The 27,522-nt window shown below is 47.4% G+C and overlaps 1 protein-coding gene across 1 annotated transcript in view; it reads right to left on the bottom strand.

Annotated features, from left to right (window-relative positions):
- Grik4 (glutamate ionotropic receptor kainate type subunit 4) overlaps positions 1-27,522 on the bottom strand; it is a 431,548-nt gene that overhangs the window by 271,815 nt on the left and 132,211 nt on the right. The window contains exon 3 of the mRNA XM_037207580.1: positions 21,807-21,938. Coding sequence (XP_037063475.1) covers positions 21,807-21,888 — 82 coding nt within the window. The 5' untranslated portion in view covers positions 21,889-21,938. The remainder of the gene's footprint in view (positions 1-21,806; positions 21,939-27,522) is intronic.

Raw genomic sequence — 27,522 nt, 5'->3', positions numbered from 1 at the left:
AAAATAAGTAACCATAAGCAGAAAGTCTATACTAAAAAAAAAAATACATTAAACAAAGTTTTTAAAGTGGAAAGCAGAGAGGGTGAGTTATTTGGGTTTTTATTAAGCAGTTTTGCATGGGGGGAAAAAAGACTAAAGCTCAGGGCTTTCTCTAGAAGGAATACAGCAATTTCTCCAGGCTATCAATGAGTACTGGCTAGAAAGAGAAGAACCCTAAACTAATGCTTTATCAAGATGAAACCTAGCTTGGACTCGGTTCAGTCTTTAATTGGATTAAGATTTTTTTTCCTAGGTAGCTGGCAAAGAGTTGGCCTCTCCTGAGAAAGACTGCCACATCTACAGCTTGTACAATACTCAGCATTCGGTTTTTCAAAAGTACCAGGCACATTCAAAGATAGAACCTGATGAGCAACTCCAAGGGAGGGGACAGCAGAAGCTTGAGACAGTACAATCAGGCCCCCGGGTCACCCAGAGAGCAGATGTGATAGAAGAAAGAGGCTTCAACGTAATCATTCTGTTAAAAAAAAATCCAAGAAAATAAGCAAACTAGATGAAAACGACAAATTTCACCAACCAGTTGAGAACAAGAGAGAATCTACTGGGAATTCTACAACTATATAACAAACACACCCTTTTTGGTTTTGGTGTGTGTATATGAGAAAGTGTGTGTGTGTGTGTGTGTGTGTGTGTGTGTGTGTGTGTGTGTGTGTGCACATATCCACGTGTGTTCAGATGCATGTGTTTGTGTGGGGGGTGCATGTACATGTACATACATGTATGCATATGCCCATGAAGGCCAGAGGACCATTTCAGGTGTCATCCTGAAGAGCACACACCTCTTTTGAGATTGGGTCTCTCATAGGCCTGGAGTTCACCAATTAGGCTCAGGAAGATGGCTAGTGAGTCCCAGGGATCTTCATGTCTCCGTCTCCGCCTCCGCAGCCCTGAGATTACAAGAGTTCACCACCAGGCCTGGTGTTTCTACATGGCTTCTAAAGATGAAATTCAAATTCTCATGCTTGGGAGGCAAGCACTTAACCAGCTGAGCTATCCTTCCAGTCTGGATAAAATCTTCAAGCACAAGAGTTCATGTAAGGAGGATGACAAAGTGGGACCCTCTGGAACCCAGGAGCAAAAAACCATGGCCGTGGCCCCTGGCCCTGCCTCTTTGGAGCCTGGAGAACTCATTTCACTTTCCTGAACCTGGATTTCTCCATTTCTCAAACAGAACAATGAGACATACTCTGTTTAGTTTTGTCACGCAGATAAAACTAATAACACACATAAAGGCTCTTTACAAATTACTAATCATTACACAAATGTAAGGTATCATTACTGTAATAGCCTGGCAACAATTCAAAACACAGCATGTCTGATCCATCACCAGAAGTACGCTATGTCAATAGACAGGTGAGTCGCGTGTCCTTGATGAATCGTTACAAAGGGTTTCAACCACAGACAGCTGAGAGAGAAAATGATAACAAAACAGTCGGTTCTGTTATTTAGAGATGGGTGATTCACATTATGAGCTATCCCTAGACAGCTGAAAACCCCAACTAGATGTTCCCAGTGATCAGCAGACTTTTTGACCACCCCCTTCCTTTTCCCAGATGGTGTATAATCACAAAACACAAACTCTTACGAAGGTGTGCCTGATAAGATTATCATGGGCAAGGTAACTCTGCAGCAGAAATATCAAAATGCCTTCCAAAGCCGACAGCAGTGATGCTGGGGCTGTTTGGATTCTCCGCATCACTGCTTCCATCTATTAGCACATGCGATGGAGAGTGATGGGCTAGCTTGTGCATGTCAGGATGGCACTACAGCTCCTCTCAGCTGAAGTGCCCTAGCCTGGAGGGGAAGCAAGGTCACGAGCCCAGCCGGCACCAAGTTCTCAGTCTTGTAGGACAGATGTTACAAATGCTTAAAGAATGATAAGACTAGGTAGAAAGTGATACAAGCGATCTAAGACACACAGTTAAAGCAATGTAGGAAGTTATATAAGAGCTCAGTTCATCAGAGCTTTCCCAGCTTAGGTAGCAATAGAGTTCGGTCTTGAGAGAAGAGAATTACAGACTCCGTGCAAAAGGGGGGGGGGTGAATATGAGCAGAGACACAAAACTAAATTTGCACGATGGGTATAAGAATTAAGCTGGTTCTGATATGGGCATCATGAAAATAGTTTTTTTTTTAAGAAGTCAACATACATTTGCTATATATGATGCTGCATGCGCTACACATAGATTATCCCCAGTGGTCTCCCAATAGTCTTCAGAAGCAGATGCAATGACTCTCACTACCAAGGTAAAATGAGACTCAAAAATGAATTAACATAGCCAGGATCCTTCAGCTGATGCACAGGAAAAGAACTTGGATTCTGCCCTTCACTGGAAATTATCATAAAGAGAGATGAGGAAGAGGACAGTGGGGGGAGGGGGGGAGATAAAGAAGAAAAGAACCTGGTTCTCCTTGGCATCATTGGTTCATTATGACCACGCTTTAGGCTCCTTCCCAAACTCACCAACAGATGGCAGCAGATCTAAATGTCATCTGCCAGCAAAGTACAGTCTGCGCCAACTCCTTTCCACCTGATGCCATATCCCTTTACTGAAACTCTATCCACACCTCCGAGATAAACCACGGCATCAGGCAGGCATAGAAGAGCCTCCCCTGACCACTTTGGTGCTGAGAGGAAGAGTTGCTACCCATCTAGGTCCTTGTCCCTTACACTGTCAACACCACTCATTGAGTCCTTAAGTCCATTTTCACTCACTATCATTATTAGATTGTCTGCATGGTCACTCGACTTTTCATAAGCATTAATAATGTCTCCTCAGGCTTTTAGAGATCAGTGATCAAATGCCGTACTTTCTCATTTTTTCCCTTAACCATAACTGACAGTGATTTAGCCATGAGTATGAATGAGAAGAAGACCAATCATTAAATCATCAAATGTGTGTTGCATTTGCTCTGCTTTGATTTCTTCCCAAGGGGAAAACAGAGGAGGCTTGCCAGAGAGTGTTAATGGACTGGAAAAGTTCTGTGCTAATTTACAAGTCCGTGTTCGTGTCTCATCCTTTGAGGATCTTCCAGGTCTGCACAGGGGATAACTACCTAGCATCACAGATGGACATGCCAGGGCTAAATTCTGCTTTTACCTAGAATGTGGTGAGAGGTCACACTGACCCAGCAAAGACAGCTTGTCCCTTAAGACCATTTCTACTCTCTTCTGGCTATCTGGTCATAGTTGATCCACATGCCCCCAGACACAAAACTCACAGATTTCTGCTTTTCCCTGCTGGTTAAGATGTCTTGTCTCATTGTGTATGGTATGCAACTTGACCCTGGACTTTTATTATGTATTCACTAGACTATGTCTGTTTTGAATAATGGCCCTAGAACCTTTGATCACTTTCTTTTTTTAGGCTTCTTCTCTGGAGTCTACTACCTTATATGTCCCTTTGACTCCCTGGTGTCTCCACTTAGATATCTTTCAAGCAACTCAAATCCAACTCTCCAAAAATGGAATTCTCATCTCTCTGCCCTAATGGCCAGCTTGCCCCTCATCTCCTCTTTGCATCTCAATAAACAATATCGTGGCTACCTGGCTGGTCATTCTTAAATCCCTCTTCATCCTTCATACCTGGTCTCACTCCCAAGACCAGTCAACTCAACTCCAGCCAGATCTGTCTACTTCTCACCTTTCCATTCTCCCTCCCCTAAGCCAATATGATCTCCATCAGGGGTTCGTAAATGGTACTACAGGGGACAGGGCTGGGCAAGATGGCTCAGTGGGTAAAGATGTTTGCTGTGGAGCACATGTAAAGGCGGAAGGAGAAAACTGACTCCAGTGTAGAGTCTCTCTGTATCATGCAGATACCCACATGATGATAACTCATAAAAAAAAAAAAAAAAAAGTTCAAGCCCATGCATAGTTCTAACATCATATTTGAGCTTTATTTTATTCGTCCATTCAGCAACTTTGGGAGCTGCTGCTCTGCCTCGGTCAACGCTCTCAAATGAGCACAGTGAGTTCAGACGCCAGAGCAAAGCTGCTACCAGAAAGGAATGCAATGCACAGGGCTGATAAAGCAGAGGCTGTGAGCAAGGAGAGGCGGTGAACTCTGTTGGGGAACACCTCCCAGGGAGCCTGACATTAAAGAGGTTGGGAGAGAATTCGCAAGGATCCACCAGGCAGACACTTGGGACACAATCTGTGTGCAAAGACAGAAATATGAAAATGTGGCATGTGTGGAGAGCTGGAAGCAGAGCAGAGCAGAAGGGGAGGCTAGTGCAGAACACTCCTCATCCATCCCTGCAGGAGATGTGGGCCTGGGGAATGGTTTAGAAGGGAAGGAACTACCCACTCTTTACTCCAAGTGTCCAGTATGGGGATCAAACCAGGCACGCTTCAAGGAACATGTTTATCTATAAGTAATGACAGTTTATCTGAGGGATAAAACAGACAGATTCTGTATTTTGTTTTATTTTATTTATTTACTTATTTGAGACAGGGTTTTTTTCTTTGTAGCTCTGGCTGGCCTGAAACTCACTAGGTAGACCAGGCTGGCCTTGAACTCACAGAGATTAAAAGTGTGGAATTAAAAGCATGGGCCATCATGCCTGGCTTTGGTCACATTTTTTTTTAAGGCGACTGGAAATAATGGTCCAGAGTAGACAGACAGAAGAGCATGGATAAGACCCTACATCAGAAAGGCTCTTGGCATATTGAAAAACTCACATTAGGCCAGCGAGGGCAAAGCCTGGTGAGACATGAGCTGCAGATGGAGGAGGCCAAGGCTAGACGGAGCCGCACGCTAAATACGCCGGTGTGCCAGCTCTCCAGGGATTCTCCTGTGGCCTCTCTCAGCAGCCTGCTCCCCTGCGAAGCCTAAGCCTTCTGGTTGCCACCATCTTATGTCTGAGGAGCAACAAGGAAAACCCTCCCCACCACCCATCAGTGCTCCACCAGCCAGCCCACGGCTACCAAGGTGACACCATCCCTCCCCAGCCAGGGCTCTGAGACACCACGATTTGCATTTCAATTTCACTTTTAGATGGTTCCAGCCAGAGCTTGGAAATGACTCCCTTCTCTTGCCCTCACCAGCTCTGCTTTCCTTTTTCTCTCCCTCTAGCCCTGTGGAGGGCTGTTTCTTCCTTGACACCCGGCTCCTTGATGCAGAGAAAAGTCGTCCTTAACAGCAGTTTTATTGCCCGGTGATATTAACACAATGAAGGAAATCATTGCTAATTTTTATGAATTATCTCATCATCTGCAACTAATTAACAGCTGCTGAAAGAGCAGGCGTTTGTTCGGCTTCCCCTCTGAGAGCCTTCTCCTCCAGAACTGTTCTGGTAGTCCTACCCTCATCATCAAGGAGGACCCGAGGCTCCTCTCTCTACCCAGCAGCCTCCATGCCCAGGTCTGCCTATGCCCAGCCTGAGGAGGCAACCTTGAGCTGGCCCCCCACACTCAGAGGCTATGGGCTGCCTGTGACTAGGATGATTTAGGTTAGCTGGAAACTTTATTAAAATCCAATCTAAGTGGGCCGCTGCTCTCTGTCCTCATTACCCTCCTTCTCCCAAACCAGGCCTTGGCCTCCGAGCTCTCCGAATGTGTCTGGAAAACTGAGTGAAGAAGCCAACAGCTACATGGCATTTCATCAGGGAATCGCTGAGACCCAGCTGGGCAGTAACCACACGGAGGGGCAAAAGGAAATAAGAGAGAGAAGACAGAACCCAGCGGCACAGGACAGGAGATGACAGGAAAGCAGAAAATACGCCTGCTGCAACCTCAAGACGGGAACATCTCAGACCCAATAGAGACCTGAAAGACCACAGCCAGAAAACACTGAAGCCTGGAGGCGGGGCTGCGCCCTTCAAATTCCCCAGCTCCCCACATCTGGGGCTCTCTTCCTCCTGTCCTCCTGCCCATACCCGCTCAGCTCTACTCACGCGGCTCCCTCCCGGCTCTCCTCTTCCTCTCCCTGGCTTCCTCTCGGTGGTTTATTCTACCATCCAAGGAACCTCTTTTCAAGTCCCCTTTCATCTAGCCAAGCCCCAGGCAGCCGCTGGCTGTGTCTCAGATGAAGGGAATGGCTCTGAGGGGCAGCATTGAAAGTATAGAGAGGGCAGGGGCCAGGCCATCCCACCAAAGGGTGGCCCTGCTCACATGCGAGCCCAGCAGGCAGGGGGTCCCCTGATGCTGGGCCAAGCACACAGAAGCCTCCTTCTAAATGTCAAAGGCCTCACAGCTTGCAGCTGGATATAGCTGAAAGGCCAAGTACATCAGTGTTGCAGAGAGGAAAGGAGCCCTGCAATCCTCCCTGCGTCCCCTGGCCGGTCTCTTCTTCCTCCTTCAGGTGCGCCAGACACACAGTCAGTTAATGGTTTCCCTGCTTCCCCCACCCAGAATGATCCAGGTGCCCTGCTGATCTACTACCAACTAGGTAACAACCGGCTCCAGCCTTGTCTCTTCTCCCGGTGTCCTCGGTTCCAAAGCTAGTGGGTAGGTGGAGGCCAGAGGGACAGACATCATAGTAGCCCAGTATGACTGAGTCCTCTGAAATACCCAGCAATGCTTAGGAACCGCTGTCGTGATTCAGAATCTGATACACCAAGCTTGGTGCCTAGGCAGGCCGGACACTCAAAGATTCAGATGGAGGGTTCTCCCTCTTCTCTGGTCCTTCTGAATCCCATCACCAAGCCCCAAAGCAGGCCATAGAAGTTAGGGTTCCTCTTCCCTAGAGTGAGCCACAGCAACTACAGTCCCTGCCCCAGAGCAGGCCATAAAACACAGAATGGCCTCTCCGTCCCTTCTTCCCTTAACACCCTCATCCCAGAGGGGCCTGAGGTAGGACAGAACTGGAGAGCAAGGAGGCCATCAATGAGGGGGAGCCCAGGGCAGTGTCAGGGCTTGGCCTGGAAGTCCAGCATGGCACGCTTTCTCTGGGAGGAGAGCCAGGCTCTTCTCCGATGCCCAGAGGGCAGAGACATGACACTTTGCACATACGTGTCTTAAACCTGGCAGTGCCCAGGCCACCCCCACCTCCAATCCTCTTTTCCACGGACCTAGAAAGCAAACTCCAGCTGGCTGAGGGACCTCTACTGTCATCTAAGCCTGGTGTCCCTGATCCCACCCTAGGGATCCTCCCAGGCCTACATCAGATAGCTCTGAAATGGGCCATGCCCCAGAACTGCTGACAGCTGGGTCCAAGTGAGCTGTAAACACTGCAGGATGGAACAGTGGGAGCCGACTCCATCCTTCAGACTCACTCAGCGTTCCAGAACAACAAGCTCTCCATCCACACTGTTCTTGAGACGTTTACTGAAAAAGTTAGACTTAAGGGAGGCAGCAGGCATAGAGGAGGAAGGCGGATTTCAACCTCCTGCCAGCTGCGTATTCTTGAGTAACTTAAGTTCTCTGGGCCTCAGCTTTGCCCTTTGTAAAATGGTGGAAGAAATAGTGGGGTTAAATCATCTTGAACACACTGAGCATCACACATGGCACAAAACAAATATTCCACAAATGATGCTATTAATATGTAGCCAGATAGTTCTGGTTCTACAAGCTGAAAGTCCAGCCTTAAACCTTTCTTTACGTTTTAGGGCATTCTCTCTACTCGAACCCTACCCCCTTGATCACCAAGGACTGGAATTTTGTAACAGCATCTCCCTGGCTTAGCCTCCTGCACCATCCACCAAGCTACGGCTTGCTCCACTCTCCTGGCCCTTTCCTTGGTGGCTTCATGAAAGAGAAGTAACCCAGTACATTTAGCAGTGCTAAATAAACAGCAATAATAATGTATGTTCAGCCATTAGCCACATCAGTAATCAAAGATCACTGCCATATGATTCCTGCTTAAGCATGATTTGGAATCTAATAAATAAGCAACTATAAATAAAGCCAGCATGCAGACTCGGCCCCTCTGAGCACAGCAGTCTCAGCTCTTATTTTTAGCCTAAGGTGCCTTCGGTACTGTTCCAGCAGTTCGTTGTTAATTCCCCAGCCTCACTCACTCACTCACTCTTTCTCTCTCCCTCCTTCCCTTCCCCTCCCTGTGTCCCTCTCAAAGGAAATTTGCAGAGGTGGAGGTGGGAGCTACAATGTGGATTCTGCCCTAAAGCTTCACATTGGTCTGGGGCAAGCGATGGTCGATGGTCACGCTTACCTTCACCCCAGCTCCTGGGCCATGAGGCACAGCCAGTAGCCTCAGGGCTCCATGGAGGAACACACCAGAGAGAAGTTTAATGTAGAGAACAGAACATAGTGCTGTCGCTCAAGAAATCTGGTTCAAATCCTCCATATTCTACATTTATGCAGGTGCTCTTCGTCTCTCCATATGAGAGTTTCTATATCCACATGCCAGGTCTTATCAAACCCACCTACAAAAGCTATAACCACTGAGTCATGCAATTTATAGAAAGTGATGCGCACAGTAGGTGTTCGGTAAGCATAGCTGTCACACCATCTCCTGAATCCAGTCTTTCCATGTGTGCCATGCCCACAGCTCATCATTCAGCCTGCTCTGGGTGGCAATGGTCTGGGAAGCACAAGAAACCTCCAATAGCCGCATACCCACTGTCCCTGGACCACTGCAGTCACCAGCACAGCCTAAGCGCTTAGCTCTTCCGTGTTTCTCATGACCCTTCAGTCCTGGGTGTCCGAGAGGCTTCCCCTTTAACAATTAGAACATGACCTGACACAGTACCCAAAATACTGTTTCCATGTATCTCCAAGAACCTTAGCCCCAAACAGGACACAGTCGTGTTACAAAGTTCCAGAGGACAGGGGACAGGATGCATCAGGCACAGACACCAAGCTCCTAAGGCCTCCCTCCCGGCAGATGCTTCTTAAAGCACACATGGCCTTGTCCCCCCTGGAAGGATGACGGGCAGAATAAGAGTCTCCCAGGACTCTGGGGGATATTATTTTCTTCAGGCCCTGTGGCAGGAAATAAACACATCACTCCATGCCGAGCCTGGCAAAGCCCACGTGACAGCCTCAGATAACATTGAGCTTGTAGACTACTCTGCTGGTGCCCTGACATGTGAGAAGTGGGGAGATTATTAAATCACTGTGATAAAGCACTTCCTGTTACACAGCACCTTCCTAGCTGTCTCTTGGCTGCTGGCATGGGCTCAATTTCTGTAATGTGACCAACTTACGTGGTGACTTCCATCACGGGGGAAAGAGTTAGGCTTCAGTAGGCTGGGATGCCTGGTTCCCAAGCAAAATGAACCATGCCACTGGGAGCCCACAAACCAGGCTAAAGTTTGAGCTAGGGACAGTGTCCAAGACTGTTCTGCATCAGACACTGTTCACAAGGATTTTCTCTGACTCAATCTTCTACCTCAGAGGCTAACAGTAGCACGTGTATTAGGCAAAATAGTGACCTTGGAAATGCCCATACCCTGGCTTCTTAAATCCATTACTTTCCATAGAAAATGGGGCCTCAGATTCCATTGAGGCTGAATTTGCTAACCGAGCCTGAGGCAGAAAGATGACTTGAGAACACACCCTCAGTTCAGTGTGATCTCAGAACTCTGTAGCCCTGGACAACATTTCCGGCTGCAGCTATGGAACTCTAAGTGAGAAGGACGCACCCACCATTGCTGCTGGCTTTGAGCGTGGAGGGATAAAGCCAGGCACTCAGCCCACTACAAGCAGGAAGAAGGCTCTTAGCTGACGGCCAGGGAGAAAATGGGAGATCTTGGTCCTCTAACCACAAGGAAGTGAATTCCACCAGCGACCCAAACGAGCAGGAAACAGATGCTTCTGAGCCCCCAGGAAGGAACATCTTATCTTCAGCTCAGTAAGACTTCTGAACTACAGACTGAGATAATAAATTTGTCTTGTTTAAACTGCTAAATTTGTGGTAATTTGTTATGGCAGCAATAGAAAAACTATAGTAATAGCAATAATGCAAGCACTACTGATAACAGCTATTATTTATTGACTTCCTACCGACTGTCAAGCATTCTGCTAGCTGTTTTCCATACGTTATCTCTCATGTAAAGCACAATAATCGCGCAAGGTAAGTTTATTACCCCCTTTTTATAGCAGTCAATGGAGGCCAAATAATTCAATTTGCACAAGGTCACATGCAAAACTATAATTTAATTCCAGGTCTCTGTGTCAGTCAAGGCCACACCATACCTTATAGGGGCCATGCAGCTGCTTGCCAGAATCACCGAGTTGAAAACCATTCCTTGAAAGAAACGGAAGAGCCAGAACTAATATTTACTAAATATTATGATATGCCATATGCTGCTCGTGGTACATTATAATGCTCCTCTGAGCTAATACCAATTAATTAATTAGTGATAAGTACTATTATTCCCAGCTTAAGGATGGGAAATTGAGTGTGAGAAAGGTTGGAGTCATTTCTCTCAATGCTCCTAGAAATGAGATTCGGGAACATGAAGTCAGAACTCCAAGGCCAGACTTACTCCATGATGTCTCAGACATGAACCTTGGATGTGAACTCCGTGCTGTCCTACAGGACCATTCATGCCAAGACGAATGCCAATTCAGAAGCCAGCAGGAAGCAAGCGCGAATACTAAGTCTCCAGGAGCAGGTGGGCCCTGCCTCCTCGGTTCAGGCTTCTCACAGGTGCTGCCTCAATTTCTGGAAGGTCAAACCCATGACAGCCAAGAGGGAGGTTGATTAAATACAAGTAACAACATAGAGATGGCAACACAGAGATCATTTCAATACCCTACTTCATCTCCACCAATGGCACTGATTGCCACTTAACCTCAATTCCTTTAGAACTCTTAAGTTTCCCCGATCAGCTCCAATTAGCATTCACCTGCCCTTGCCATCCGATGGGGCCTTTTCACTTCCAACCACTCCACCAAGTAAAGAAGTACAGGAGAATTCTTTACCGCTGGGCTTCCCTTCTCTCCGGATTGTTGGCCTTAGATTTCGGAGTGGCTGCCCCAGAGATCTGGGCACGCCCACTGCCAGCCTACTGCAACACAAGCTGATGGCAGGTGTCTCCTGGGAGCAGCCCCTCCAGGCGGCTTCTTACAGCGGCCCCTGGGGCTGTGAACGCCCCTTTTCTATCATCTCTGGGAAAATCCCTGTTATTTCATCTGAGCTGAAAGCTCAAAGTCTCCTGTTGTTAGATCCCGGCCCCTGAGGGAAATTTATGAGTATTGCTGGCAAAGTGGCATCTCCTCCCTTTTCTGTGTCGCTGTGTGCTCAAAAGACCATGTCCTAGACATGGAAATTCATAACTTGGGGGTAGTCACAGACTTTCTGTGAGGAACACCCCACCCCTACAACATCTGGAACCTTGACACTGGTGTCTTGAGACTCAGGAATGACCTGCTGTCAAAGAGCAGCCTCTACCTGCAGACTGTGAGCAGAGCCAGCTGGGTAGGAGCCCGGGGCCAAGGTTCACAGTCCAGGTAAAGCTCTGGCTTGGCTTTCTTAACCCAGAGACGCAGCTAGGGCTGAGTGGGAATAAGCAAGACACAAGAAAAGCCAGTGGTAGATGAGAAGATGAGAAGAGTGCTCTGATTTGGGGAATCACATCCTGTTCCAGAAGGAGGAAAGAGAAAACAACACCTTTGGGGCAGAGGGTACCCAGGATGATGAGTGGAGACCAAGCAACCATGGGAAAGGCACTAGTGAAGACTTGGAGAGGTGGAAGATGCTAGGGACAATGACATCATTTCCGCTCTCACAGGTACCATCACCAGGAGTACCAGGCCTGCCCTGCATGGCCCCAAGGATAAGAAGTCGTATAGTGGACGCAAAGGGACAGGGGAAGAAAAACCAATGGTCATCACTAATTGGAGCCTTAGTGGGTTATACTGGGGTCCCTGCCACCATTTAGATTTTGTGAACGTAAGCACAGGCAGGCAGCCATGACTGGTATGGGCTCCTGGCCAGCAGCAGCAGTGTCAGCAAAAGGCTGGAAGCCTGTCACATAGTCCCAGCTGGGACACCAGGTCTGGGTTCAGGCTTCTGGGTTCTTGGAAGACTGAGATAAGTAAGGCCTGGCTGTAGTCCCGAGGAGCCTGGACAGCCGGAATACCAAGGGAAGCTCTGGAACTCAGCCACAATGGAGAGGTGGGGACTCCAGGGACCACACAGGCGGGAGTGGGTTATAAACCAAGAGCCTGGTGTTTGAATCCGAGGGACAACGTATGACTCTCAGCAAAGGCTCACACTGATGCTAAGTCACTTGCCTGCTGGTCCAGGCTCCCTCAGAGCAGGATTAAGAGTAGCCCCAAGACCTGGGGTATGATTACAGAGCTTGAAAAACAGGGACACTGAGTCAGCCAATGGTGCCAGTGTACTCTTCTAGGTGATGGAGGAGCTCTTGTTAAGTGCTGCGGCCACACAAGTGGGGCCTCTAGGCTATGCCTTCCAAAAGCTCTCAACTCTGAAGCTCCTTTGGAGTCTCCCTCATGTCTGCACTATTCATTCATTCATTCAGAAGATATTTTGTGAGCACCTACTATACACTACATATTTATTGTTTTAAGTACTGGGGAAGCATCAGAGAATAAGGCCAAGTTTCCTTCATAGGAAGATTCAGACAGGAGGGGAAAAAAAACAGAACCAGATATGAGGTGTGCTCTAGAAAAAGTTAAGCAAAGAATAGAAAGTGTTGGGGCCAGGGAAGGGCACAAAGAAGGGTCAGTGTGTGACTGTCCCCACAGAAATGAACTATGCTGCTATCCAGAGTGCTCTCAGTAGAGAGAAGAGTGTGTACAAATATTATAAGGTAGAAACATGCTGGGCATGTTTGGGAAAGGGGAAGATGCTCATGGGACTGGGCTGGTGCGCTGTGAGCAGCAGGGAGGCTGTCAGAAATGAAACTGTAAATAAACAGAAGAGTGGCAAAGTCCGGAGAGCCCCAGATGGCCATCGTGAGGACTAGTCCTTTGCTGGGACAAGAAGCCAGTGGAGGGCAAGGGCAGAGACCCAACACGACCCAGCTTCTATTTAAAAACAGCTGCTCTTGCTGCCATTCTTTTAGATTGACAGGTGACATAAAGGACCGTCGGGAAACAAGGGAGAAGTTTCTGCAGCAGCGTGGGGAAGAAACAGTGTGGCTCAGATCAGGGAAGAGACACCTGAGCCGGCAGGAAGTTGTCGAGGTGTAATGGCTGAACTTGGGAAACTGAACCAACAGGACTCGATGGCAAGAGGGTGGGGTTGGAGGCTGATGGGATGAAGGATGGCCCCAAGGCTTGGAGCCCAAGTTCAAGTAGATATGACCAAGTGAGGGAGTAAGGTCTGTGAACGTGTGTGTGTGTGTGTATGTGTGTGTGTGTGTGTGTGTGTGGTATTTATGCATGAGCGTTCAGGTGCATGCATCCACACACACTTTCTAGAGCCCAGAGGAGGACACTGGGGGTCTTCCCTTATCACTCATACCTGAGACAGGGTCCCTCACTGAACCAGAAACTTGGCTCTTTGGCTAGACGATCTCCCAGGATCCACCTGTTCTACAAGGCTGGGGTTATGGGTGCAGGCAGTCACGTCAGGCTTTTTACCTGGATGTTGAGGATTTGAGCTCAACAAGTCCCCACGGTCACACGGCACGCACTCTTACCCACGGGGCCATCTCTTCCTCCCGAGCACTGCCATGTATGAGTGGAGACGCAGTAGGAAGAGCAGGCCAGAAGGTGACAATCAAGATTTCAACTGCAGACGCGCCTCTTTCAAGTCTGTATTGTCACCCATGCGACAGTGACAAGTATACAGCTGCATAAATAAGTTACAGAGTGGGCTCAGGGCTGGAGAGCAGACTAGAAGATTATCTACCTATGAGTACAAAAGACCGTCATGGCAGTGGGGTGGATACAGAAGACACCCCAGGTCAAAGCTCTGAGAACAGAGCCATATTCGGAGATGAAAAAAAAAAAATGGAGAGGGAGCCATTGAGACGGCTCAGTAGGGAAGGGTGCTTGTCACCTGGCCTGACAACCGAGTTTGATTGCGAGTACTATCGATAGGGAAAGAGGGAAGAGAAAGTAGAAAGGGCTGGAGTCAACAGATCTCTCACAGTGCTTCTGTAAAGGGAAAGAGAAAACTCAAGGGGGCATGGGTAGTTAAAGGGGGGCAGGAGTCCAAGGAAGAGTTGCCATCTGGCCTGAACGACACTTGAAGGTACAAAAGACAGAGATCGTCTCCACGGGATGCTCCTGGGCTCCTGGTGTGGATGAATTTCAAATAAGATTTGGGGAAATGTTTGTGTAAAGCAGGTGGGGAAGTGGCAAGGAAGACAATGCAGTGCTGTGTGAGCAGGTGAGAGCTCCAGAAGCGAGGGCTCCCCAAACCAGGCGAGGCAGGCTCTCACCTCCCTGAACAGAGCAGGAACCGAGATCGGCCAGAGGAATGGAGAAGGATGCTCCAGGCAGGGAGAGGTTAAGAGACAGGGCCCAGCTGACCCAAGGGGTGTTATGATCAGGAGAATCACTTTCTTAGCACTTGCGAGCCCCTGACGTTGTCCTCAGAGCTTGCTGAGTAGAAACCTGCCAGATTCTCATAAACACCTGAAACTGGGTCTAGGATTCCATGTTGTGGGGGAGGAAATGGAAGGAGGCACTGGGAAGTGCCATTCTCGTCCAAGACCAGACAACTCAGAAAGCAAAGGGCTCACAGTCACAACTAGGCAGTCTGGTTCCAGAGCCCAGGCATTGAGCTGACCGCTACACTGCCAGATAGCTCTAGAAGCTAATCTGAGAGATACCCATAACATCACTGACTCCATTTTCCCTTTGTTCTCCAGGAACCCACCACAGTGGAACTACCATAGAAGGCACCTGGGTAAATCCAGGTGGAAGGGACTGAGAAAAGGGAAACACATGAGGGACCCTTGTGTTGACTGCCCCAGAGGACTGACCAGTCATGATATGACCTCACCACCTGAAACATAGGAGGACAGGCACATAACAACAGGCTGCGGCCAATCCTGAGACAGATGTTCAGAGCAAAGCGCCTCTCATCTGAAGAGGTCATACCGGCGGATATTCTCAAGTATGGCTGAACCTAGACTCATCCATGACACCTCCGGAGGCCAGCACAAGAGTGCTATCTGCAGACTACAGGACTGGGCATGCCAGTACATGCAAAATTAAACCTGGATTAGCCTTGGTTCTCTCCATAATTCTCATTATCATTGCGGTGGGCTAAACGGGTGCCTTCAGCTCTGTCCATCAGGAGCTAACCAGCCACCAAGTGGGAGGAAACACACACCCACAAGAGGGGCTGCTGGGTAGCCTGTTAGCTTGTCTACAGCATCCCGATGCTCTGTGCTCCCCAACAGCTCCCGTAAACCCTGCAGGGAATGTGTGCCTGCTTATCCAGACTAATAAGAGCTAAGTGCGATCACGGTCTTGCCTGCAGCTGAGCCGCGAGGCTGTGAGTAGGATGCTCAGGTTCTGCTAATATAGACGAGTGCATCCCACCCACTCAGACTCACACACAAGCACTTGGCTGAGCTCTAGCAGCCGCTTCCCCCACCCACCACACTGGACACACCCAGAGAGGCTGGTCTACATCACAAAACACAAAGATCTGCTGACTATCCCGTCTTCCCAAGCAATGGGAGCCAAACAGGGTCATGGCTTTAATTAGGCAGATGGCTGTCTCAATTTACGCTCTTGTTAATGGTTATTAATGAAACAGAAGTGTCTTCCCATGTGAGTATGAGACCAAAGGCTAACTGAACTGTCACACCCTAGGTGGCTAGGGGTCCTGGGGTAACAGGTCCAATCCTCACTTTGATGCTGAAATCCCCGTCAGGCCTCTGTGGTCACCTCGTATGCCTATTCCATCTGCCAGATAGATGTTTTCTCAAAATGTGGAAACAATAATCTCTCTTCATAGTTTCCATAACTCCAACCCCCCTTTCCCACAAACACAATGTGCAAACGACTCACTCTACCTCCCAGGACTCCCGTAAGCCATTCCATGGAGCTAGAGACAGGGTTTTGAAATTCTGATGACATTCTTCTAGTACCATGCCACTCCCTGCTCAACCCAGTGGTGACCATCAAATCCACCTCAGCAGGCAGGCCTGGACCTTGCTCACATCCAACTGAGGAGTGTATCACCACCCAGGGACAAAAAAAAAAAAAAAAAAAAAAAAATGAGAACTCCAGGGAAGCCAGGCCAATCTAGCGCAAATACACATAGGCAGCCACACACCAAAGTGATATGGAAACCAACTTCATCATCTGGAATTCACAATTACAGAATTCGGGCCCCACTGCCGTGATCACCTCTGATGCCCTTGCAGTATGATCTTTGCCAACACCCAGCCTCTCCAAAAACTCCTCACAAATATGCTGAAATCAAACAGAGCAGCCTGGCTTACTAACAGTCACTGCCACGATTTGCCCACTCCTTGGTGAGGTCCAGACATCAGCATCCTGGCCTCTGGAAGCTTCAGCTCTTGGCCACAGGGAATGTGCTGCCAACAGGCTATCCCAGACCGTGACACCCTCAGATCTCCCTCAGTTCACATCCTCTGGCTTTAATCAATTACCTCCATAGGATCCTGGGCAAGTCACAAATCCTGAGAGCCTTGGGCTCTTCCTCACAACATGTGCCCTCTTCCTGTCTCATAGAAAGCCAGGGAACACATCAGAATGTTCTGTCCACTGCAAACCACAGCACTGATGTCACCAAGAATTTCAGAGTTGTGCCATCTTGGTCAATGCCTTCACCCAAATGAACACATAGGCCAAGCTGGCTGCCAACTCCCGCCAGCCTCCCATATTCACCCCAACATGTATTGGTCCAGAGTGGAGTAGGGGGAGCCAGTCATCTGAGTGGACAGGCATTTGCAGACACATATGCACAGTTTGGAGGCAAAACACTCATATTCTGTATTAGCTGCTTGCCTTGTTACTGTGGCCACATAAATGACAGGAAGCAGCTTAAGAAACAAAGGGTTTCTTTTGGCTCCCAGTTGAAGAGGATACAGTCCATTGTGGCAGCGAGAGTATGAAGCTGTGGGTTACACTGCATCCACAGTCAGGAAACAAGAATGGACAGGAAGTGGGGCTGGGCTAAAAAACCTCTAGGCCCTTGCTCAATGGTCCTCCCCCATGAGGCCCCACTTCCTCAAATTTTCAGAATCTTCCAAAATACCACCAGCTGTGAACCAAACATTCAAACACACTCTGGGGACATTCCACACTCAAACTATGACACTTTCTTAATTACTCTTAATTACATGTCTTGCAGGCTACCTGTAAAATGGGATGCCACACTTGAACACTGACTCATTCTGGGAGGAGGAGCACTGGAAAACTGAAATTTACCATAGATATTTCATGCAGCAGGTAGTAAGCAAGCCTTGTCCTGTAGACCAGGCACTGTGCTAGCCCCTGAGAGGAAAAGCATGCATAAGACAGACACAGACTCCCTGGAGATGCCACCAAAGAAGAGACTGTGTCCCAGAAATGTCCTTGCATCCCTTCTCTAGGTGACCCACAAAGGAGGAGGTCATCAATTTCGATTTGTCACTATTGTGAAAGACCAATTCATTGTCTAGCTAGTTGATCCAATTTGGAATAAAGATGAAACTGTGCACACTGATCAAAATTTCATAAACCAAATCATGTGGTAACATTTTGAGGGGAGCCCACTACTCAAAATCCTCCACTGGGAATCCTCTACACGGCTAAGAAATCAATGGTAGATTTGAGTCTCGGTGGGTCCAACAGATTTAATACACAGCCAATCAGATCAGAAACCAGGGACTTTATTCTTCCCACTTGTCTCCCCCAATTCTCCTATTAGCTTCATCTTTATAGCATTTGAATGCTCTAGGTTGGACATTCTCTGCCAAGGAGTGGAGCTCAATGGAGGAAATCAACTAAGTAAAAAATTGTAGTTGTAAAGCGCTCGGGGGTCCTAGGAAGGCTGAGTGTCAAATAAATCTGAGCCCTCACTGCTTCACTGAGGAGGAAAGCCTTAAAAAAAAGAGGTTCAACTGCTGCCTTAACCTGAGATGTGTCTGGTGCCACCCATGCTGAGCGAGACTTCCATCAGTACCAGGACCGAACCGCTGAAGTCCCCACTGGTTTCCTCATCTGTCAGCTAGCCTTTGGTAATTCACTGGGGGTAAACATGCCAATGCAAAGCGAGAGACTGTACAAGCCACAATTATCCACATCTTCCAATATCTTTAAACCAGAAATAATACAATACAGTGGCTGGGACTGGTTACAGGAGATGCTGTTGTCCCCAAGGAAAGGATTTGCAGACAGAGCTATTTCAGCCGAAAGTGATGGAGCAGGAAGAGGAAGAAGAGGAGGAGGAGGAAAAGGAGAAGCAAAAGGAGCGGGGAAAGGTGGAGGAGGAGGAGAGAAGGTAGAGGGGCATCATAAGAGGAAGAGGAGCTTTCCAAGCCCTGAAGGTGGGAAGAAGAGTGCTCCCACAGAGTAAGGTCACAGGTGGAGCATGGGTAAATCTCCCCTCACACTTGGACAGTAGTGAGTAGCCCAGTGTACCTACAGCACAGCATGGAGAATAGCCAAGGCAAACTAGCGTTCATCAGTTAACAAGAACTTGGTAAATAACCAATACAGCCGAGATAAGGACATTGACTAACACAGGGAACACCAAGAGAAAATGTCACATAGTACTAAAGTTGACTATGCTGCCCGGTGTCTAAAGGTCACCAAAAAAAGGAATCAAAGCCAATAGGCTCTCAAGCCCACCACCTATAACCATATGACCTTGGCCACGCCACTTCTTCTGCAAACATGAGCAGGCTGGATAATGGGTTCTCATCCTCTGCTGTAGCAAGATCCAGCAGCCATGATCCCTTTAAGTCAGGGAGAGCTGCAGGGACGGGGGCGGTTTGGGAGCATTTATTTACTTGTGGCTCCCCAGTCGTCGCTCAGAGGACCCAGAGGGACAGAAGCAAAATCAAAAACATTTTCGGGAGACAGATGACTGAAGGGGTCTGACACACATGTGAGAGTGTGGGAAATTTATGGGGATAGCCTTACAGCCATAAATAAAACCCCTTTCTCCTACCCGAAACTTCATTCAGGGGGGTAGACGGCAGACACCGTAATAGACAATTTGGCTGTATCTCCCGCCCTGTGCCTCACTTGAATGAAAAACAGCCATCACGAGGCAGGGTAATGGGTTCAGCCGCCTCTTTACAAACATCCATATTGTCACCAGCGACGAGTGGGGCTGAGGATGGAGCTGACTGGACAATTTATTCCCTGTCCCTATATACGGTCCTGCTCTGACAGCTATCTGTTCTGAAGACTCGGGGGATGGGGAGGGCTCTGGGGAAAGACCCAGAGAAGCTCACAGGTGGTAGCAGTGACCCCTGAGAAGGTGAGGGGAACAGTGGTCCCCCCCCACCCCTTTCTGCGAACCTGTCAGAGACCTGGGAACCGCTGCCACCCCACTGACCCAGCCCGTCCCTGTGCCAGCTGCCTGGTGTGAAGCATAGATACCCATATCTTCCTGACCTACTTCTCCTCCCAGCCCTGCCCTGCTCCGTCTACTTCCCCTCCAGGGTCTGTGTAATTAGCACCTCGCCATCCGAACCCATCAGGGACCTTACAAGGTTTCTAACTCCAAGATAACCAAGGAGACAAGAAAACGGATCCTGGTGTTGCTTGTTGCGCGCTCTCTCTCTCTCTCTCTCTCTCTCTCTCTCTCTCTCTCTCTCTCTCTCTCTCAGCTTAGCTGTGTTTCCTGGCTTCCCTAGGAGATCAAACCCACTTTGACCTTGATGGACGGTGGGATCTGTGGCTAGAGATCAGTGAGAAGAAGACTGACATGAATCAAAACTGGGGGTTCGACAGACACAGACAAGCAGACAAGACTCATCCAGTGTGGGTGGGGAGCCTGTGGGGACTCCTCAAAGCCCTCTTGCTAACCTAGCAACCAAGACATGCATCTCTGGCCTCCAGTGTCTGCTTCCTCCCTCCAGAGAACCAATGCCCAGACAAGCAGACAAGACTCATTCAGTGGGGGTGGAGGGCCGTAATTCTGGCTCACTTCCTTTCTGCTTCCCATTAGTGACAAATGGAAATTGATGGGCTACGGCTTTATCTGCTCATTTGGTGGTGGTGATGGGGACCTCTCAGCAAACGCTAGATAACTGTAGGCATCGTATAAATTAAGCATCTTAAGGATGTGAACCGTTTTGCATCGTCACTAAGCAGAATTAAATTAGGTTGTTTTGTAGTTTCTATAGAAATGAATGAGGAAGGGGGAGGGAAGGTCTTGTTTTTAATGTCTTTTTTTAAAGCAAGCAGAACAAGGAGTTGAGTGCAGGGTGAGGGAAGAATTAGATCACCTGTCCACATTTCAGACTTCTATCAGCATCCACTGCATTCGCATGGAGAAGTATGCCCATGAGATAACATGGAGCAGCTCCAGCAGCCACAGGCTCAACCTCTGACAGGTGACACCTGACCCGACTGTGGTCTGAGCTATTGGCCTGCCTCTGGCCATGCCTGGGTCTCTTGACCATCACCAGAGCACCAACTCTTAAGACCAGTCCTTGTTGTGATGGGAAAGGCTCTCCCGCCCAGCATCAAGCCATTTTTATTCTATATCGGCCTCCAGCCTTTCAGTTCCACATTGAAGATCCAGGCCCTGCTGGCCATGGTGGCGCACCCCTTTAATCCTGGCACTCAGGAGGCAGAGCCAGGCAGATCTCTGTGAACTCAAGGCCAGCCTGGTCTATAGAGTGAGTTCTAGGCCAGACAGAGTTATATAGTGAGACATTCTCCCAAAAGAAAAGAAAAGACCCCGTCATGAACAAAGCAGCCACTCTTAGCCTGGGATGAAGGATTCATGGTTATCTGGCTGCTTAACCTAACCTAGAGAATGATCATCTAACCTAAAACTGGAGGTCTGGCTCTCGGGAAGATCTTCTTCATGCCACAAGAATTTGGATGCCTCATTCCATACTGACCTATGTCCCACATACACATGTAGACATCCCTAACCTCTGGCCCCCTCCCACCTGCCCTGACTCTAAGGTTCCCTGTGCTGGACCATCTGATGGTTGTGCTGCTTCTTGCTGGAGTAGATGGTGTCCTCATTCCTACCACCGCGGCTGTGTCTCCAGATCTCAAGGTCTATATTGCCTTGGCTTCCAGTGGTCTAGCCTGTTGCAGAGAAGGAGGCATAGGGGTTTCCCAGGACTTGCCTGCCCAGAGTAGAGTTACCAATGGTGTAAGTGATAACCCTGCTTGTCCACACCTAGAGGGGCATGCCCACAGCAACAAGGACAAAGAAGAGGCTGAAACGGCCCTGTCATCCCTCTCAGAGCCAGGCCATGGCTAGTAGATACCAACTCAAGGCCCTTCCAAGCAGGCTGACAAGAATCACCAAGCAGACATCAGACTTCATCCAAATTGCCAAAGATGATTTTAACACCCATTTCTAGAGTCTTCTTGGGCTAATCAAAAGAAAGAGGCAACTCCTTATCTCTAGTCCTGGATTTAGAAGACCCATCACCCTCCTTCATCACTAACAGCTACCCCTTCACATGCAGACTGAATCTGTCATGAATTATACCAAGGAGTAGGCAGCATTTTATTCTAGGCACTGACGGAGTCTGGCAGGAAGAACAGATGGGAGCCACTAGCCTGTTGCCCCCTCACCATATCCACATCTGTGTCCACCTCTGTCTTCACCACCTCCACGTCTGTCACAACCACACTTAGGGAAGGTCAGGGAATCGTCCCAAACAGAGCCTGTGAAGTATAAAGGTATTTCCTCTGTGTACACTTAGGGTAACAATGAGACTGTCACCCAGAGCCAGACTGTACTTACCGATCCTCAGGGAGTGTGGGCTACAGGCGACCATCACGAGCCACGCGGGAAGCAGCACCAAAGGCGCGGAGACGCGGGGCATCTTCTATAACTCCTCATGGAGCCCTCTGCTGGTCTGGGCATGACATAACGCTGTGAGGGAGTGGAGGAAGCGTGTGAGACCTACACAGGCTAGGTAACCACCTGGTCCGTCCCAGGGACAGAGGCTCCAGAGAGCACCCAAAAACCTCAGTGGGGAGAGCTGACAATCCCTCCAGAACTTCCGGCAGTACCCGTGAGAGAGCTGCAGGCAAAGCCCTGGAACGGGGCCTCTGACTCCCCCTCCATACTCACCCCACACTCACCGGGGTTCAAAGAAGGCCCCTGATGAGCACAGGGCAGGCTGCTCTAACAGGTTGCAGGACCCATGATACCTCACTTTCCTTTCAAAATCTCTGGTTAAGAATCAAGGCGCTCAGCGTGTCTTAAGGAACAGAAGCCATGGGTATGCAGAAAAAAAGGCACGAGGAGGGCTATTCTCAAGCACATGGGATGGGTCCAAGTACAGCTCTCCCACCTGCCACCTGTGTGGTCTTCACAAGGCTTCTCTTTGTCTCCGTGCTTCCCTGGTTGCATAAGTGGTGTTAATTCCCTCTTGGTGGAGCTGGTCTTAAGACCAAGATAACACAGGGGAAGAAGCTGCCTTATGTAAGGCTTGCCCTAAATGAAGGACTACATGCACGTCAGTTCCTCCATGGCTGCGTCAGGAGACATCTCTTCCCAGCAAGGAGATGACAGAGGTACATATCCCCGGCCAACATACACTTTCTGCACCTGCTTCGTCTTCCAGATGCTAACTAAGCTCTTCTCACATCCTTCCTCCACCTCCTCACCTACCTGATATCAAAATCAGAGCTGTCATGGGGGCTGCCCCTCCCCAAGGCAGCAGGGCCACTAATCCTCCCACAACCTCTCGGTTACTCTAGGAGTCAGTGTCTGTAGCAAGCCAGTTTTGCCTCACAACTGAGATAAAAATGGGGGTCCTGAGCACCTCTATGTTTAATCCTGGATGCTCCAGGAAAGGAGAAAAGTATTAAAATGTTTCCCCCTCCTATCCTGTAGATAATCAAGAGAAAGCCAGTCAAAAGCCTTGAACAGACTCTTCACTAACTAATATCATCAATGGCCTATGCACATTTGAAAAGATGCTCAGATCCCTTGGCATCAAGGAAGCACATTTTAAGCATCAGCATTTACAAAATGTCAGCAAGAACATAGAGCAACTAGGTCTCTCACACACCGTGAGGGAACATAAATCATGGAAGTGCTTTGGAGAACTGGTCTACCGGAGCTTTACAAAAACACTCATGAACCAGCAACTCCACTCCTTGATATTTCTCCAATAGAAGTGCAGGTATGCTCACCAAAGACATGTCCTAGAATGTTCACAGTGGCATTCTTTGTATTTGCCCAAACTGGAAGCTGTCCAAGTGTCCAGCAGCAGAAGGGAAAAATATACTGTATCATCACACAACACAGTGTGATAAAGGCATGGACATGAATAATCAATTACTACAAGCGACAGCACAAGGATTGTCATTAACACAATACTGAGAAAAAGATATCAGACACACAGCATGACTCTAAAGTATAAAAACAAAAGTGGTGTGCAATCAAAAGTTCAGTCGGTGAAAAAATGTCACCAAAATGAAGGGTTAGAAGCAAGCAACACCTTTAAGCTTCTCTGTGGTTTGAAATTGATACTGCCAGAAGACAGCTTCTCAGTGAGGTGAGTAACTGAGGTATACATTAGTGTTCAACACTGGACACACAGAGACTGGGAGAGACCCAGAGCCTATGACTCAAACCAGAGGGCAAGAAAATGCACATTTCATGGGCTGGAGAAATAACTCAGCCAATAAGTTGCTTGCTGTGTAAGCATGAGGCCCTGAGTTTGATAACCAGAAACCACACACACACAAAGACAGATGCATGCTTGTAATCCTAGTATGAAGAAAGTTGAGACAGGCAGATCCCTGCGACTAGCTGTCCAGACTGTCTAGCCCACTCAGCAAGCCTCAGGACAGTGACAGATTCTGGCTCAAAATGCAAGGTGGACAACACCTGAGGAATGATACCTAAGCTTGCCCCCAGCCTCCACATACATGTGCACATACATGCATTTTCACACTCATGAACACTCATGCACACACTAGAGGACAGAAAGGGAAACTGAGCCCACAGATCATTGTAACAGAGAGAAATAAAGGGAGAAACACGATGAAGACACAGGCGGGAAGAAAGGCCATCTGGATTTAGCTGTTCTTGGGGGCTGCCAGGTATGCTGGCTCTTCAGCAATGCTCTGCCTGCCTCACCACAGAAGGCTGGTGCAGAAAATGGAGAACCATATTGAGAAGGTTGCAGGCAGCCAAGCTCCTGCCTGGAGAAGCCGAATGTCTACATTTTCCTTTTCCCTAGCACTCACAGCAGTTATTACCACACTTCCTGGCCAGTGTCTACCTTGCAGCCCAGAGTAGTCCAGCAGAATGCTACTGAAGCAAGTTCACTGAAAAATATTAACAATAGGATTTGGGTCAGAGACACAAAAATAAATGGAGTTTCTTTTCCCTTAAGAATCCCAGCAGGCAGCCAAAGAGGGTCAGAAAACTAAGTGGGCATACACAATTGCATGTAGACATGGGACCTTGAGAAAACACAGGCTTTGGAAAATGGGAGGTCCACTCTATCCCGTCAATGCAATACACTTGGTTATCCTGACATCCTTGGGGGGGGGGCATCCTTCATGGAGACCCCCGTGGAGCTCAGCACCAACCTGGCCTTGGAAATATTTTGAAATAATGTCTCAGGATAAACTCGGACTGAGGAATTGGCTCCCATGTTACTTTGTACTACCAAGCAGGGAAACAAAACTATTCCCACCAGCTTGGTCCCGAACCACTCCCATACAGTAACCCTGGAAAAGGAAGGGCAACTAACCGCAGCCTCTGCCACATACATGTGCACACAGCTGGAGAAGACACAGGAAGAGGAGCAACAGGCTGAGGCAGTGAGTTCCCAGCCATCCTTGCCCACATCAACGCCCCAGCGGAGACAATATTTATTGAGACTCATTTTTTTTTCTGACTTGTTCATATACATACATTCCTTTTTCTTTTCCTCTTTTTCTCTGTATTTTCAGTTATTTGGAACAGGAATTAATTGCTCTTTCTCTCCCTCTTCTTCTAGTGGTCAACTCCATTCACTCTCCTTTTAGCCTGTTTTCTCTTTTCAGTTTTTGAATGCTCTGACTTTTTTACCCCCACTTTCCTTCATCTTTTCTCCTAGTTATACCTTTCCTAACATATGTTAAATTTGTTCTGTTTGTATTATTTCTACCACCACCACACTTGTTGCTATTGTCAAGGCTGAGGGCTGTGGGTGTTGAGCTTTGTATTTTTTCTACCTGGTTCACTGCTACTTGATGCTATTTGTCTTCTCCTCCCTTCACAGGCTGGGAGTCGAGCATAGCAGTAGATGCTCTGCTGCCGAGCTGCACATGCATCCCTGCTGAAGAGTCTGGGCACCTTGCTCTATACCCAACCCAACCCTGCTATAACTTCAGTGAATACTTCGATACCACAAAGAGGGGGTATAAAAATGTCCACCTGCAGACCAGGATCCAAGTAGGCACAGATGCAGTACATAAAAATAACAGATAAACAACAACAAAGTGTGGGTAATGTATCTACAAAAGACTACAGTGTATGTCATCCCGTATCCCTTCAGGCTGGACATTAGTGACAAGGTCAGAGGAGTAATGACAGAGGACATACCTCACATACTCTGTCGTCTACAATACATCTGCCTAATACACTAGAAGTGCCCCACTCTTGTGAGACCTACAGAGAAAGCACCATCTGTAGGCCTTGACAGCATATGTACCATGTGAAAAGAGACTAACCCTTAAAAAAAAATAACAGGGAAGCTATAGTATAAAACCCATTTTTACAATAATCTGCTACCAAAGGATACATCATCAAGAGATCATTTTCCAGATCTCTGTGAGTTGGAGGCCAGCCTGCTCTACAAAGCGAGTTCCAGGATAGCTATGGTTGTTACACAGAGAAACTCTGTCTCTAAAAAAAAAAAGTATAAGCCATCCATCCCAACATATACTCAAGTCTCAACACAGAAATAAAAGATATACGAAAATAAGACAGCAAAACTCCCCCAAAGCTCATAATTTTATAGCAACTGACTTCAAAGATAATGAATAAGACAAAATACTAGAATGAAGAATTTTATAAAACAACTTTTTAAATACCAATGAGTTCTAAGAAAATACATAAAAAATAATTGGACCAATTAAGGAAAGCAGTAAACAATATAAATCAGAAGTTCAAAAGACAAAGATTTTTTTAAAAGAATTAAACAGAAATCATGGATATGAAAATCCCATTAAGTTAAATTAAAAAACCCAATGGAAAGCCAAACCAAAAGACTATACCAATTAAAAGTGAGATTTTCAGGGGCTGGAGACAAGATTGAAAAATTAGAATACTCAGGAAATAACAATTTTTAAAATATAAGAAATTATGAACAGAACATACAAAACTCTTGGGACATAATTAAAAGACCAAATTTATATAATTTTGATGTAAAAGTTGGTACTGAGGTATAGACTAAGGGTATAAAATCTATCCAGTGAAATGATATAAAAAAAAATTCCCAAATCTTGGAAAAGATGCAGATCTACAGGAACAGGAAGCATTCAGAAGCCAAAACAGACAAGACCAGAAGAGAAGTTCCACATATTACAGTTAAAAAGTCAAGATATGGGCTAGAGAGATGGCCCAGAGGTTAAAAGCACTAACTGCTCTTCCAGTGGTCCTGAGTTCAATTCCCAGCAACCACATGGTGGCTCACAACCATCTATAATGAGATCTGGCGCCCTCTTCTGTATAGTACTAAATAAATAAATCTTAAAAAAAAAAAAGTCAAGATTACAGAAGAAAAAAAGAATATTTAAAGTTGTTAGAGAGAAATGCTAACTCATTCTAAAGGTAAACCTATTAGAATAACTCAGATTTCTCAACAGAAACTCTAAAGTCAGAAACTAATGGAATTGTGTATTTCAACTATGGAAGAAAACCCTAACAGTCTAGGCTACAAAGCCATCACATTTAAACTTCATAATTAAAAATATATATACAAATTCTCTAAGAGAAACAAAATCTAAAGGAATCCATGACACAAAACCAGCACTGCAAAGGGTATTCCAAGGGGATACTAGAGGAAGACAAACACAATCCCAAAAGCACAGGAAAGAATAATCTCCAGAACAGTAAATAAGCAAAAGAGAATTAGAAAAGAATCACACATTAGGAAAAAACAATAAAGTGATAGGAATGAAACTGTTACTGTTCAATTAGAATTCCAATGGAAATGATCTTAGCTCTCCCATTAAATGGCATGGACTGGCTAATTAGGTAAGAAATAAAACCCAACTGCCCGCTGCCTGCAAGAAACACATCTCACTGGCAAAGACATACACAGACTGAAAGGAAAAGGGTGACAAATGATATTCCAGACAAATGGAATCCAGAAGCAAACAGAAGAAGTGATGTTTATACACAACAAAAGATACCTCTAAAACTCAAAGAGACCAAAACAAAAACAAAAAACAAACACTACGTATTGGTAAAGAGAACAAATATGTCAAGAGGATGTAACTAT

Source organism: Peromyscus leucopus, chromosome 7 (assembly GCF_004664715.2).
Source record: "Peromyscus leucopus breed LL Stock chromosome 7, UCI_PerLeu_2.1, whole genome shotgun sequence".
In the NCBI taxonomy this organism is placed as follows: Eukaryota; Metazoa; Chordata; class Mammalia; order Rodentia; family Cricetidae; genus Peromyscus; species Peromyscus leucopus.
Note: the sequence above shows the minus strand (reverse complement) of the source record. Positions and strands in the feature narration are given on the sequence as shown.